This window comes from Chinchilla lanigera, unplaced genomic scaffold (assembly GCF_000276665.1).
Source record: "Chinchilla lanigera isolate Chin_1 unplaced genomic scaffold, ChiLan1.0 scaffold00004, whole genome shotgun sequence".
In the NCBI taxonomy this organism is placed as follows: domain Eukaryota; kingdom Metazoa; phylum Chordata; class Mammalia; order Rodentia; family Chinchillidae; genus Chinchilla; species Chinchilla lanigera.
This window is the reverse complement of record NW_004955405.1, coordinates 43,115,578-43,130,988: the sequence shown is the minus strand read 5'-3', so window position 1 is coordinate 43,130,988 and position 15,411 is coordinate 43,115,578. Positions and strand designations below refer to the sequence as shown.

Below are 15,411 nucleotides of genomic sequence, written 5' to 3'. Positions count from 1 at the left end.
CGGACCACGCGCTCCCATTGGCCCGCCGGGGCCCGCGGCCGGCGATTGGGCCGCTCGGCGCCTCGCGAGCCCCACCTCCCGGGCCGAATGCCGAGGCGGATTGGCTATATGTGCGTGACGTCAGGCCCCCCTTTTTTGGGCTCCATTTTGTGCGCGGAACAATTTGGCGCGAAACTTAGGCCGAGAGGAAGCTGAGAGCGGCGGCCTGAGGAAGCAAAGATGGCGGAAGGCGTGCTGGCATGGGCTTTCCAGGCTTCCGAGCAATGACTCCATCCTCAGCCCCGGGAACAAAAGGCCACCAGCCAGAGCGCCTGGCGCGGGGCACGGGGCCTATCACCCCAGCACTGGGAGGGAGGCTGAGGCAGGAGGATTGCAAGTTTGAGGCCAGCCCGGGCAGCTCAGTAACTTAGTCTCAAAATGAAAAATAAAAAAGGGCTGTGGATAGAGCTCAGTGTGAAGGCCCTGAGTTCGTCCCCAGGAGAGCAAATTAATTTTTCGCAACGCTGAAAGGGGGAAGACCGCCGAGAGGGGAGACCGCGTCGGTGTGGTCTGCAGCAGACTGGCGGAGAGGACGCCTGTCCCCTCTGCCACCCACAGGCGCGCAGAGAACGTCGGTGTGCCTGTGTGTGGCGCGGCCCCGGGAGGTCACAGGCAGTTCCCTCGCTCCCGGGCCCTCCCTCCCCGTGGACGGCCGTGGACACAGCCCCTCTTCCCGCTGCAGCTGAGCCCACGCAGGAGGCAAGGGACGGACCTCCTGATCAACCCCAGCAAGGGCCCCTGAGCCCTCCAGTGACAGCCCCAGGAAGGTGCTGACAAGGTTGGGCGTCCCAGCGTGGCTGAGCCTCTGCACTGCTGCCTGAGCTGACGCTGATCCGCTCCTCCCTCGGCTCCCTTCAAGATGCCCACTTGGGGCAGGATGCGGCTGAGTGGTTGAGTCCTTGCCTAGCAGGCTGGAGGCCCTGGCACCCACCCCACTACCACAAGAAACAGGAGAAACTTCCCCTCAGGCTTCGGTGGCCCACACCTGTGATCCCAGCACTCTGGGAGTCTGAGGAGGGGGATCACAGATTCAAGCCCAGCCTGGGCGGCCTAGCCAACTGGTGAGTCCCTGCCTCGACAGATCAGAACGGGTTGGAGAAGCAGCTCAGTGTGAGGCTCTGGGTTCAGTCCCTGGTCCCACACTAAATAAGCAGCCCCATTTGCCTTCGGACTCTTCCCTGCCACAAATTACTGCAGTTCTAAAAACCTGGCCTCAGCCAGGAGTGGCAGCCAACACCTGTAATCCCAGCACTCTGAAGAGCTGAAGCAGGATGACTGCAAGTGCCGCCCAGCAATTCAGCCGGACCCTGTGGCAGAGTAGAGACGGCGGGGGCGTGACCTGTGTGAAGGCCCTGGGCACCCGTGGTGCCTGCATCCTGCACAGACACAGCCGGCTGCACCCTCGACCCTCCCGGGCACCCTCGCAAACCTGATTCTTGGCTGCATCTGCAGAGTACCCCGGGGTTCCCCCTTGCTCCCCCAGCCCGTGTGGCTCCACTGCGCCTCCCGCAGCCTTGTTCCAGACCCTGGGGCGCAGCGGCAGGAGGGGGCGGGGGCAGGGTCTCACGGCAGCCTGCCCTGGCTCTGCCTGGCACGGGGAGGTCTGTGTATTTTGATGCCACTCGCGGATCTAGGCAGTGGAACAGCCGGGGATTTAGAGCTGGGTGGACTGGGTCAAAAGCCTCAGAGAGGGATCGGCCAGTGTGACAGCAGGCACAGCAGTGTCGGCTGAGGTGGCTCGTGCCTGGAACGTGTTGACACTGCATTTGCTTCTCAGCGGACAGGGCCAAGGGAGGTGTCCTGTGCAGGACCGGAACTAGGGGATCTCCCCAGACCCCAAGTCACCATTCAGAATGCTTCCATCTCCCCCAGAATCGGCTGTCGGCCTGGAGGGGAGCCCTCGCCTCAGGAAGGTGGGCTTACGTCTATCTGCGCAGCAGTTTGTCCAGCAGCTGACCCACACTCAGCTGCTGGGGTCCCAAAGAGCCCCTGCCAACCCTATGACATACACGCACACCCAGAGAACAGAGGAGAAGGCTAGCCCCAAGGAGACGAGCCTGTGAAAACACTCTAGGCCACCATTGCACATGCCTTTTATTGTTCACACAGAAGTGTGACAAGGCCACGGTGTGGTGAACCCCCACCCCACCCTCAAAGACCCCAGCCCTGTTATAAAACAACGAACACGACAAAGTCCCCAGTTCAGGCTGAACCGGGATCGAGGAGTGGCTCTCACAGGAACAAGACGGAAACACAAGACACAACTCTGACGTCAAAATGTCCATGGCCTCGGGGGCGCAGTCACTGTGAACGGGAGGCTCAGGTCGAGGCCCCGCCGGACTGGTGCTGACTCGGGAGGTCCGGGGCCACTGGATGTGCTGTCCGTGGGGAGAGGCCATGGTGCCTTCTGCTCCGAGGAGGGACATGTGGAGGAGCACAGGCCTGAGAGCCCCTGTGCTGAGCCAGGCCCGGCGGGGCAGACGGAGCATCCCCAGGTGGAGTCCAGGCCCCAGGACCAGCGCCCTGGCATTCACAAGGCATAGAGTCTCACGGCCACTGTGGCCACCAGGAAGGTGAGAAGGGTCAGCACCCACGGCAGCAGGGGCGCAGGGGAGTGGCTAGGGAGTGGGGCCTTGCCTCGGGGTGCCCCTGCCGGGCTGGGGTCTGCAAGAGCAAGAGAAGGTGGAGTCAGCAGGGCAGGTGGAGGCTGCATGCCCATGGCCCTGCATCTGACCCAGTCCCTGCTTGCCCGAGGATTCCTCAGCAGGGTCCCATGAGCCAAAAGCTGGGGCAAACTGAGGCACAGGGGCGTTTCTTGGTGCCCAGGGCCACCCATGGAAGGTTGGCCCCACTTCCCAGTTAGTTTTTTGTTTTATTTTCTGAGACAGGGTCTTGCTATGTAGTCCAGGCTGGCCTTGAACGCACTATATGACCCAGGCTATCCTCAGTCTCGGGGTCATCCTCCTGCCTCAGCCTCCTGAGTGCTGGGTTACAGGCATGGGCCACCATGCCCAGCCCTCTTCTCATTTAGAAGCACTTAGTCAAGACAGAGTGGGTTACCCCCCAGCCCATGCCCCAAGCCCTCACCTTGCTCCCGGCCGCTGGCCCGGTGATGGAGCCCTGGTGTCTGGGGAGGACTCTGGTTCTGGGACTCTGGGGTCAGCAGCCCCTGCAGCTCCTCAAACAGCTGGAAGACAAGAGCACAGGTGTCCCATGATGTGGAGGCCTGGGAGCAGGGCTGGGCATGACTATGGAAGGCTCTGGAAACAACCCCCACCATGAGGAAGTGCTCAGCCCAATGGCCAGCCAGCCGGGCGAGGTGGCTCAGGGAGCGGCCGCCTGTTCTGCCCAGCACACCAGGGCAGCACTGAACCTGCGCGGCACCCACGCCTCAGGCACATCCCCGGCCAGGCCAAGGGGCAGCCATGGGCTGGCCTCCATGTGTCCACCCGGAGCAGGCTGTGGCTGTCACGCTCCGTGGTGACCACAGCACAGCACTTCCCCAGGACTCCATGGGGGTCCACTGCACACCACACAACGCTGAGGCACAGTGCCGCTGCCGTTCCTGTTGTGCAGATGGGGGACTGAGGAACAGGCATCTCACCTGGATGTTGAGCAGGAAGGCAGCCTTGGCCTCATCTAGCACCCTGCGCCGCACCTCCGGCGTCATCTCCAGGGAGTTCATGCGGGCGCGGTACAGCTGCTTGAACGTGGTGGCATTGGGGACGCCGGGGAAGGTGAAGAAGGCCAGGCCCTCACCGGAGCCAGGCAGGCCCAGGGCCTTCTGGGCAATCTTCTTGAGGACCTGGCCGCCAGACAGGTCGCCCAGGTAGCGAGTGTAGGCATGGGCTACCAGCAGCTCGGGCTCTGCGTGCCCCACCTCATGGAGCCGCTGCACGTAGCAGCTTGTGGCGGGCGAGCAGGGGATGGCCAGGCGCCAGCGCGGCCCGTACCAGAAGGCCATGTCCTGCTCCAGCGCCGCACGCCGGTGCAGCTCCTCGGGGAAGTAGACAGGTGCGAAGGCCGGGCTATCCCTGATGCGCTCGATCTCCTCCTCCAGCGCTGTGTAGATGTGGTACAGCGAGGCCATCACCAGCTGCAGGGACAGGTCAGATGCCACTCTGTCATGGCCACCAGCAACCCACCTGGCCCCCAGGACTCCCAGCACAGTAGCGGGATTTTAGAGGAAAAGTCGGTCCTGCACTTTCTCAGCCTAATACAGGCCTCATTTGTTCCTGCAAAAACCAGCTCGGGGGTTTCTAGTCCCACTTCTCAGAAAGGGAACTCCAGGCTCTGAGAGGCGGCACAGTGGGGAGGAGCCCTGCAGCTTTGGGGCTGCAGGGCATGGAGCTGCCCGGCTCCCACCTGCCAGCTCAGGGACACCTGTGACACATTAACCCTGCAGCCTGTGTACAGGACAAAGTCACACATTCCAGGCTTGTGCATCCCAGGTTATTCTGACTCAGCCACTCATGGAAGGAACATGCCTTGAGGGCAGACAGCTGGGAGCTGACACAGAGACAGAGCACAGGACTCTCGGGAAGGGCAGTACCACCTTCCGCTGTGTGGCTGTGGGCAAGTCACTGCCATCTCTGGTCTCAGTGGTCAGCCCTTGAGTCAGCCCTTGCTGCTGCCCCTGTGGAGGGGCAGACAGACTCTCTGTCTGGGGCTGGCACAGGTCCAAGGGGGAGACTTGTGGCCAGCTCAGGACTCGGCCAGCGAGGCACTCCCACTGGAGGGGCTGGCACCTGTGGCCCCAGCTCTGGGTTCTGGCTTTGGATTCAGAGGGCAGTAGAAACCCCCTGCCCATGGCCTGGCCGCCTCAGGGCCTCAGGGCCTCAGCACAGATGCCAGCAGCAGGGTGAGGGCCAAGGTGGGGGTGGCAGGAGGACCCAGGCCCTTCACCCAGTGGTGTCCTGACGCCAGCATTGCCAGGCTTAGATGTGCAGCTGTCCAGAGTGAGTTCACAACTGTACCCAGGACAGCAGAATCAGTGCCCAGTGCCCAGCCATCGACAGTGGAGGGGAAAGTGCGGGCAGAAGTCCCTGCCACGCTGCCTGCCGCAGGAGCCCTGCTGGCCACACCACGCTGCCCTCAAGGCCACTTGGACCAGGGCCCACCTTGCTTGAGTCTGTCCTCTCCCTGGTGCAGCCCTGTGATGTCTGAGCCCCTCTGAGCCTTCCTGTCCCAGAGTAGAGGCCTTGCCTTGCTGTGTGGCCTGTCCTCGCACCATGCACGGTACCCACCTTGAAGCCCTCTCGGGTCACCTGGCCCTTCTGAAAGTTCCGCATGAACTCAGTGTTCTCCGCCTGGGTGTGCACCTCCTTGGTGGCCTCCTTGATGGCCTCGGACAGGTCCTGGGACGCCCTGTGTGGAGGGGCCAGGTCAGTGGGGGCGACAGGACAGGGGCGCAGTGCCCACATGCTCACCACAGTATAGGGTCTCTAAGGCTGGGCAGGGCAGTGGGAGACACAGGGGTCAGGTCCTGGGTTCCACACCTAGCTCTGCAAAATCAGCACCCGCAAACAGTGTCCCTGTCCCCAGACTTCCCAGGGAAGAGAGGGAGGGCCAGGGAGGAGGGGCCGTGCCCTAGGGACCCTCAACTGGTGCTGAATCGCTTTCCACCTGGGCATGGAACCCAGGGCCTCTGCCTGAGCTGCATCCCCAGCCCTTTCATTTTTTTTGAGACAGGATCTCACTAAGTTGCCCTCACTAGAGTCAAACTTGCCATTGTCCTGCCTCAGCCTTTCTCAGTGCTGGGATGACAAGTGTGTACCACTACATCCAGCTTTGGTTTGGTTTTTACACCCAATGTTTAACTCATTTCTTTCCATGAAGTTTCAAATACAAATCTCACGACTCCACTGCTATGCTTGTCGTCACAGGGTTTCCACTAAAAAGCCCGAAAAAGTCTGCTTCACTGGGAGAAGGAAGAATCGCTTTCTGGGAGCATTTCCACTGGGCGTCTGGATCCCACCCCAGCCCTGGGTCCCTCCCGCCTCTCCTGGGGCCCTTCCAGGACGATGGCCCTCTCGGGAGAAGGGAAGCATCCAGGTTCGGAGTGGGCACTGACAGCTGCCAGCCAGCAGCCCTAGGCACAGTGGGACCTGTGTCTGAGAAAAGGGATGCCACAGCCAAGGGGACATCTGCTCAGGGATCTGGTGGGTAGTGAGCTGCAGCAGCCACAGAGAGCCAAGACCGACCCAGGCTGGGAGGCCCGGGGCATCCGGGGAGGCGTGGAGCTGGTCCTGAAGTTGCCAGGGGACAGACACTCCCACCTGGTCACCAGAGCTACGTGCTGAAGGGACACCTCTCCTGCCTCCAGCTGCCTGCGCACACAGCTGTCCCGTCCCTGTCCCCACCGGGTCCCTGTCCCGTTCCCATCCCGCCTGAGCTTGCCTGCTGGGCTGCGTGCGTTCTGTCTGCGTCTCTGTCTCCATTGGTGGCTCTGGCACTCGGCACCTCTGCGCGCTGGAGGAGGCAGCTGTGGAGTTGGTGTCTGGGCTTGGTGCGGCCGCCTTTTAAACCCGGCAGGTCACGTGGCGCCGGCCCCCGGGGAGGCCCACGTCCTGCCGACGTTGCGACACTGGGCCCGCCCCAGCCAGCGGCGAGGGGAGAGAGGAGGTCATATGATCTGGAGCACCAGCCCGGCAGGAATCTCAGTCACCAGGCCAGGCGGGAGGGGTGCATCCTCAGCAACCTCAGGTTCCTAAGCGCTGATGACATGGGCCCTTCCCCCAGAGCCCGAGGAAGGAGCTGCACCCAGTGCCCCATACATGTACACGCGGGGCCGGCTTGGAGCCGCCATAAAGGCTGCAGACCCTCCCGGTCCATGGATCCCCACGTCTGTCCTGGGTCACACCCGCTGGCAGATGGAGAAACTGAGGCTGGGGAGGAAGTCCTTGCCTTCGTCCTGCATGTGCTTCTAGCACCTGGCTCCCAATTGGAGGCAGTAGTCGCTGCTGGAACACTGGATGCCGTCAGGGCAGGGCACAGCGCCTTCCTGCCCTTGCGCCACCCTGGACCAACCTTGCGGGACGGGAGGCAGAAACTCAGGGCTGGAGGAAGGCAGGGCCCCACAACGCCACAGTCCTCAGGCGCTCGGTGTGAGAGGGCGGTTTTCACAGCGATAGGGAGCTGCTTGGGAATGGAGGCACAAGGGCCGGCCCCGGGGAACAAAGGTTAAGGACACCTTGGAGCAGGGCCCTAGAGGGGACAGGGCCCCTTGCCACCCACACAAGCCTAGGGTCACATGCCTCCTCTAAGCTCGGGAGCAGCGCCCAGGGACTGAGCTCAGCACCCTGGGCACCGACCAGTGCACTCCAGGAGCCCGTGAGGCTGCACCGTTCCTGTCTCGACCTTTTGGGTAAGGAAACAGGTAGAGAGGCTCAGACGAAGGTCCGACCTCCGCGGCGCGGTGGAGAGATTTCAGCCTTCCTGGAGAGCAGGTGGCTGCCTGACCTCGCTTGGCTGCAGGGCTGATAAGGCCTGTCTGGAAGTACATTTCTGCCCAGGGTAGCAAGGAGAGCCGAGGTCGGGGCAACCCAAGGCTGGAGGGTGCCTGCAGGCAGCTGGTTAACAGGGCCTCCTGCTGTGGAGATGGCACGGAGAGGCGGCCGTGGGTGAGGACGAGGCTGCTGGCGAGGGTGGCTGCGGCCCTGGCCAGCTTTACTGCACACTGCTGAGGCCCGGCCCCCTGACCCCGGCCTTGGGCGGTGGGCGTCTCCTCCTCTCCATGTTTTCCACATCAGCATTGGGCACCGAGCGTTAAGGGACTTCCCTGCATCACATAGCTAAGGCTGGCAGAACCAGGGTTCCAGGCAAAGCCCTTGAAAGCCAGCCCCACCTCCTGTTCACCTGCCCAACCCCTCATAGGGGGTCCAGGAGCTGGGGGTGGGGGCTACAAGTCAGAGACCCCAGCGGGTGAGTACAGGGTCCTATTGGAGTCACATGTGCGTGGGTGTGCACACCCGCACGTGTGCTCTGGGGATCAAGCTCACGGCGCTCTTGACCTGGGTCCACCCAACGCTGGGCTGAAGGCCCCAAAGGCCCCAGGACCCAGGGACGGCCACACACATCACCCGTGTGGAAGGTGGAGCCAGCAGGAAGGGTTCATAGAGGAGGAACTGGACAGCTGCAAGGTCCGGGCCGAGCCCTGGAGGCAGGGGACCTGGCCTGGCCACAGTGCACACAGAGCGGACAAAGAGGCTGGGTCAGGTCGGAAACCTGGCTCCCAGGCCCAGTAGAGCTGCCCTCTCACCCACCCCGGCCAGGCAGGCGCCACCGTGACTCAGCAAAATCCAGCTCCCTCCTCCCCCACCAGCATGACTCAGCAGAAAGCAGCAGCTGCTAGGGTGGAAATCGCGACTCAGCACTGCGGCTGGAAAACGGAAGTGGTCTGGCTGTGGGAGGGGCCGGCTGTGCTCCCCGCCTGACTCCGGAGGAAAACAAAGAGGCCTCTTGGGGTAGAGGGCGTGCTGGGTAGGGTTGGGAGGTAGCTGCAGGGTAGTGCAGAGGGGTCCACCAGCCCACCCCACACCCTGAGAGGACCTGGATGGGCACGGGGAAGCCCGGAAAATGTCACCCTGAACGCCACTCCTGGGAGCAGCAGGCAGCAGGCCAAACCTCCTCCTCATCTGCCTGCCTCTTTGGAGAAGGCAGAGACCCCAGCTGACGCCCCACAGCCTCGGACCAAGGGCAGCTCAGGTCCTGGCCCCTGGCCCCTGGCTCAGCTGACCAGAGCAGACCACAGGTGCTCATCCTATGCAACGTGTGGAATAAATCACAAGAGAAAACTCTGTGGCCTTCACTTGGCCAAAGATTTCTCAAATACAACAGAACAGAAAAAAGAAAAGATAGACTACCAAAATTAAAATCTCTTGCTCTTCAAAAGATACTGTTCTGGAAAACAAGCAAGCCAGAGACTAGGAGAAAATATTACAAAACTTGTGTCCAACAGCTAGATGTAGTACTGCACAACAGTAGTCCCAGCGCTCTGAGGCAGGAGGATCACCAAGTTCAGGCCAGCCTGGACTACACAACCAGACCGTGTCTCAAAAAGAAAGCCCACTCCTAAACTGGGCATGGTGGCGCACACCTGTAATCCCAGCACTAGGGAGGCTGAGGCAGGAGGATCATCGTGAGTTCGAGACCAGCCTGAGCTACACAGTGAGCTCAAGGCCAGCCTGAACTGCATAGCGAGACCCTGTCTCAAAAAGACAAAAAGAGAAAAACTGTCCACTGATTGATTGACTGAATGACTGTAGTACTGGGGATTGACCTCAAGGCCCTCAAATTGAGCTACATCACAGTGGTTTTGCTTTTTTGTTTTTTGAGCCAGAGTCTTGCTGTGTAGCCAGGCTGGCCTTGAACTTTGCAATAATCCTCCTGCCTCAGCCTCCTGAGTGCTGGGATTACAGATGTGCCACCACGCCCTACTTTCTTTACTTTTGTTTGTTTTTTGGAGACAAAGTCTCAGGAAGTTGCCCAGGCAGGATTTGACCTTGTCCCGAGTGCTGCAGTTACGGGCGCGCACCACTGTGCTTGGCTTTGTCTTTTGTGTGTGATTTCTAGGCTTCCAGCCAGAGAGCAGGAGGTGGAAAGCAATGGCCATGTGGCAGTCCCTTGAGAGGCTAAACAAACACCCAGCATGGGGGCAAGATCCAGCACCTCCGCGTTTACCTACGGGAAGTAAATGCCAAGGTCCGCAGTGGACATGCGCAGGGCGTCCCAGGCTGTGTCTGTAAGTCCTGGAGGGAGACCCCCACATCCATCAGCAGGTGGGTGGGTGGATGCTTTGCATACAAATGGCTACAGAAGCTCAGTGCTAAGCACAGAGCGACTGACCCGTGGCACAGTGTCACACCCCATGTCTGGGAGATCATGCATGAAACGTCTCCAGTGTTGTCTAAAATTCCAGATAATGGAGCTGGGTGTGGTGGCCACACTTGTAACCCCAACACTCCGGAGGCAGAGGCAGGAGGATCGCCTTGAGTTTGAGGCCACCTTTGGCTACACAGCAAATCTGAGGTCAGCCTGGTTACATAGCGAGACCTTGTCTCAAAAAAAAAAAATTTAAATTGGGCGTAGTGGCATACGCCTGTAATCCCAGCACTTGGCAGGCTGAGGCATGAGGATTGTTACAAGTTCGAGGCCAGGCTTGGCTACAAAGTGAGCTCAAGGCCAGCCTGAACTGCGTAGTGAGACCCTGTCTCAAAAAGATAACAAACAAACAAATGAAAAATAATAATTTTAAAAAATTCTAGGCCGGGAATATAGCTCAACAGCACAAGTGCCTGCCTGGCAAGCACAAGGTCCTGAGTTCGATTCCTGGTACAAAACAAAATTCTAGCTAATGGGCTCCCAGTGGAAGGTGGGCCTCAAGGACTGGGGGGAACTCCGGGGAGTGCTGGGTCGGGCCTGGGGATGGGTTTTGTGGATTTCAAAGAGTGTGTGTCAAAGCCCAGCACACTGTGTACTTTACACCAAGTGTGTCATGGGCCACTTCTGCCTCCAGGGGGCTGTGAGGCAGACCCAGCCCGGGATCCCTTCACCTGTGGCCCTGAGCGGCTCCCACTGGGCCGTGAGGTCCTTGATGCGACGCCCCAGGCCCTGTGCAGTTAATTGAGCACTTGGGGTGCAGCCCTGCCAGGGTCCAGTGCTCCTTGACCCCAGGCCAGGTGTGCCCAGGGCTACTCATAGAGGGGACCACAGCCAGACAGGATCAGGCCTCAACTGGTCCTCAGCATGGAGCCTGACCACAGCCCTGAGTTCTGGGCCATTAGGGCCACCCGGACCGCCTGAGGGTCCCTAGCAGATGCAGGCTGCTGGAGGAGTGGCCAGAGGCAGGACAGCAGCAGCGGATCACAGCTTGTTAGGGCTCTTAGGTCCAGACACTGAGGTTCATCCGCTCCCCAGGACCAAGTCAGAGGATGCCACATATTTTGGAAAACAGGAAAAAGGATTTACCCAAAGCCAGTGCAAGGGCACATATCAAATTGACATCTCACCTGTACAAATTGTTGGGTCTGTCTCTTAACAAGAGACATGCCAGGCATGGTGGCGCACACCTGTAATCCCAGCATGCAGGAGGCTGAGGCAGGAGGATTGCTATGAGTTCAAGGCTATTTTTTGTTCGTTCTTTTTTTTTTTTTTTTTTGGTACCGGGAATCAAACTCAAGACCTCATGCTTGCCAGGCAGGCGCTGTGCTGCTGAGCTATATTCCCAGCCCTCAAGGCTAGCCTGGCTACATAGCGAGACTGAGACTGTCTTGAAAAAAAAAAAAAAAAAGAAGAAAGAAACAAAGGCCAGTGTGGAAGGGAAGAGAACTAAACCATAGGCATTTTCAGGCCACTTCCATCCTTCCTGGGCCCAGACCTTGGGTCTGGGCCTGCCGGTGCCAGCATCAGACATTCTGCCCATTCCTTGGGGGAGAGGGAAGGGGGCAGTTGCTTGTGCCCTTGCCTGAGGAAGTTTGGCAGCCACTTGACTCTTGAAAAAAACTGTCCAAGTTCCACCTTGCAATGCTGCTGCGGCCTGACCAGCTGTGTGCCCGGAACCCCACGCTTGTTTCCTCCTTTGACAAAAGGAGAATTAAAAACAGGATGGGCCGAGCGGCTCAGCGCAGGGACGCGCAGGCTGCCGTGGCTATGTTGGGCCACAGCTCCCAGTTCCCCTTCCAGACCCTGCCAGTTTCCTGTGTAGCCCTTTCAGGGGGCCTGGGGGTGGGGTCACCCTGACAGCCCATGACCCTGGAACCCTGCTCTCCACCGGGATTTGGGAATCTCAGGGTCCTTATCTTTACTGTTCACTAGAAAACAGTGAACTTCTGTTTGAAGTAATTGCAAACATCCAGGGAGGCTTTGAGGAAGTGCGTCTTCCCGAGACGCAGACCTACTCTTGCTGCTCTGCAGCGCTCTCTGGCTGAGCCAGGCCCCCAGCACAGCTCCCTAAAGTGGGAGTGGGGTGCTGGGCTGGGCAAGCTGTGCACTGTGGCCCGGGAACACGGGACACACGCACGTCAGCAGGCACTTCCCGAAGCCGGACGTCGCTGGTTAGACTGACTCAGCAGGTGGGGCAACAGTGACTCAGCAGGCGAGATAACCGTGACTCAGCAGGCGAGATAACCGTGACTCAGCAGGAAAGCAGAGACCTGCCGCGCAGGGCCCAGGGACCGGCAGGGGCTCTGTCCAGTCCATCCCGCACTCACCCCCTTGGTGGCTACAGGACACTATGGAGATTGGGAAGGTGCATTATGGGTCACAGGGGGTGGGGCACGAGGTCAGGGGGTCCTGGCGGGTGGTCCCCAGGCCCCGAGCACATACAGCCTCTGCAGGGCGGGAGTTGCTTGGCTGATACCACTGTGGCCTCAGCTGGATCCAACACACATGGCCATCTCTGCAGCCTTAATGTCCCCGTGGGGGGTGTAGCCCAGGGCAGGGGGGCCTGGGGTTCAGTCCCAGCACCACTGCACAAACGGAAACCCCGAAGACGCTTTCGCTTCTGCTTTATAACATTCTGTATTTATCATCATCCTGAACTTTGTTTTTTTTTTGAACTTTAGGTTTTAAAGTAACACATTTAAAAAATTTTTGAGACAGGCTCTTGCTATGTAGTTGAGGCTGTCCTTGAACTCACTATGTAGCCCAGCCTAGTCTCAAACTCATTAAGATCCTCCTGCCTCGGCCTCCCAAGTGCTGGGATTATAGGTATGTGCTACCACACTTGGCTAAAAATAACATTAAAAACCTACAGTTCTGGAAGGCATGGCCACTGCCCAACATTTAAATCTCTAAGCCCCAGACCAAGAGACAATTCTGCTAACATCTCAGGTGTTTCCCTGTCACAGCTGTGAACTGTCCCACAGGGAGCTGCACACAGCACAACTGCAAAGAGCAGTGAGTGCGCCGACGGCTCACGGGGTCATTCGGACTTCACTGTCGCCTCCCACGCAGGCTCTGAGGTGTACTCCGACCTCTTTCATACCCTTCTGTCCTTTGTTTAGAGCAAGTCTTTCCTCACGTTACTACACATTGATAGTTTTAAAAATTTTTTAATTTTTTTTTGTCTTTTTGAGACAGGGTCTTCCTATGCAGTTCAGGCTGGTCTCGAGCTCACTTCGTATTGAACTCACAACAATCCTCCTACAGGCGTGCACCGCCGCACGGTGCCTGGCTGCTCATAGTTGGGGCTTCAGAAGTGCTGCCGGGACCCGCGGAGAGTCGTTTCTCATCTCTGCGCAGAGCTTGTGCTTTTCTCTCATCCCAGCAATTTTCTGTGTTTTAGGATTTTGAGACGGGGTCTGTGTAGCCACAGCTGGCCATGAACTCATGGAGATCGTCCTGCTTCAGCATCCCAAGTGCTGGAATTAGAGTGTGCCACCATGCCTGGACCCAGTGCCACCTTTCTGTCTGTGCTATCTTTTGTTGGCATGGATTTGCTCTGAGCACAACTTCCCATGATCATCCTGCTTGTCACTTGCAACCAGCTATGCACTTGACAACCCTTTGCTCCCACTGCCAGGGGGCTGGACTACGCCCACCCATTACACGGTGACAGGGTCGTGGATGGCTGTGTCCTACTGCCAGGCTGGGGTGCAGCAGCTCACAGCCCTGGGCGTGCACACGTGGGGCCCTCGGCTCCATCCCCAGCACCATGGGAGAAAGTGCAGTGTCTGTGCTGCACGCTCAGCGCTGTGTCCGGTGTTCTGTGCTGCTCCATGAGTGACTGTGGATGGCTCCATGACTGCCGACCGACTAAGTGCCTAGCCCCGTGCCAGGGACCAGGTGGGCAACTGTGGGGCTGCACAGCTCCTGGGCACAAGCGGCCCTAGACCATGGAGCAGGCCCACCTCCTCCCAGCACTGTGGGGGGAACCGAGTCCTTTGGCCCAGCTACTTCCTCCTGCCTGCACTCTGAGCCCTGCTCAGGAGCTGCTGGGGTCTGCCAGACAGGCTGTGGCCTCCGTGGCTACGACACGCCCCTCCACCGGGGAGCACCTGGCCCTGGCCCGTGCGGGTGGTGGGGTGGTGGGCTGGGAAGGTGGACTCCAGCACAGGGTGGGGCTGGCACTGGGCCCCAGTGTTCCTGCCACAGGCCATTTCCTCTGCCACTGGAAGAGGGACCATAAGCTCGGCCGCCACAGTCCATGGAGGCCACAGTTGGCCAGGGCACTAGTGTGGCTGGGACCCTCCCCTGGCCAAGGGCAGTGCTGAGACCTGCGGTTCAGCACAGCTGGGGGCAGTGCGGGGCCTGGCCCTACAGTGGCCTGGTTGCAGCCGTGGGCTCGGCCTTGTGCCTCTCCTCCATGGAGCGTGGAGCAGGGCTGGTGTCAGTGTTAGCCAATGCTGCAACACAGGCGATGCTAATTTGCTCCCAGCTTTGGGTTACAAGGCCCGGAGTGCTCCCGCGGCCCCTCAGTCCTGTTCTGTCTTGGTAGAGGTTGAGCTTTCCCTGCATTTGGTTCTTTTCTGGAGAGGAGGGTGTGGAGGTTGAGGACAGGGTGACCAGGACAGCAGAGCTGAAGGGCTGAGGAGACTGAGGTTCAGGATGGGAAAGGGTGTGGCCTGAAACAGTGGGTATCCAGCCGGTGCACTGGGCATCACGGCCTCACGGCGGCTGGACGCTGCCCTGAGGGCCGTGGACCCTCGAGCCGTGGGGCTCCTGTCCTTGCACATGTTCTGTGTAAATGTATTCTTCTGGTGCTTGGGGCAGGGAGATCTGTCGGATCACCCCGAGCCGTGGCAGCTGTGGCGACCTCTCCCCCACCTTCTGTCTCTCCCAGCCACAACCTGGGCAGAGCATGGGTGCTGACCGCAAGCCGCGTCCCCAGGCTGGGCCGGAGCCCGACCTCTCCAGATGCTGGTTGAAACCGGGGTTACAGGACACACAGTGGGGAGTCTCCCTCGTGGGCCAGGCCCATCTGGGCCTCATACACCAGCACCCAGGCCAGGGGTTACCGTGTGGCATTGGCAGGTGTGGACCTCACTTCCTGTCCCCATGGGGTGCCAAGCAGGGGCGATGATGGGAGGAGCCTGGAGGGGCGAGGAGCAGCTCAGGATCCAGCTGTGTCTGCAGGTGCTCTCCCGAGGAACGTGCGTCCCTCGGCTCACTGAGCCCACCCCCTAACCAGCTCGGGACTCAGAGATGCCCGCAGCTCGAAGCTGGAACGGCAGAGCCTGGAGGCAACAGGGCTGCAAGCCGTGGAAACACGCTCGCCTCGGCCTCGGCGCGCTGGCGCCACCTCATGGTAGCTGGGACAGACGTGCTGGGGCAGTAGGTGCCCGAGGGAGGCCCGGCAGAAGGCTGCTCACTCACAAGGATGCGGGAAGGTGAGGCCAGAAATGGCCCACTTCACACACGGGGAAACTGAGG

The 15,411-nt window shown here is 59.9% G+C and overlaps 1 protein-coding gene across 1 annotated transcript; it reads right to left on the bottom strand.

Annotated features, from left to right (window-relative positions):
- Positions 1–2,115: 2,115 nt before the first annotated feature.
- Positions 2,116–6,542, bottom strand: Hmox1 (heme oxygenase 1). The gene is made up of 5 exons (XM_005374665.2): positions 6,439–6,542; positions 5,286–5,406; positions 3,644–4,135; positions 3,127–3,226; positions 2,116–2,703 (listed from the first exon to the last, which is right to left on the bottom strand). The coding sequence occupies exons 1-5, from the start codon at positions 6,477–6,479 to the stop codon at positions 2,570–2,572; spliced, it is 888 nt and encodes a 295-aa protein (XP_005374722.1). The 5' UTR covers positions 6,480–6,542; the 3' UTR covers positions 2,116–2,569.
- Positions 6,543–15,411: the final 8,869 nt, after the last annotated feature.

Excerpts from the sequence above, each read along its gene's own strand:
- Hmox1 (XM_005374665.2), bottom strand. The coding sequence starts at position 6,479 with ATGGAGACAGAGACGCAGACAGAACGCACGCAGCCCAGCAG. Across the intron at positions 5,407-6,438 it reads GAACGCACGCAGCCCAGCAG|GGCGTCCCAGGACCTGTCCG; the intron begins GCAAGCTCAGGC and ends CCCTCCACACAG. Across the intron at positions 4,136-5,285 it reads TGACCCGAGAGGGCTTCAAG|CTGGTGATGGCCTCGCTGTA; the intron begins GTGGGTACCGTG and ends CTGTCCCTGCAG.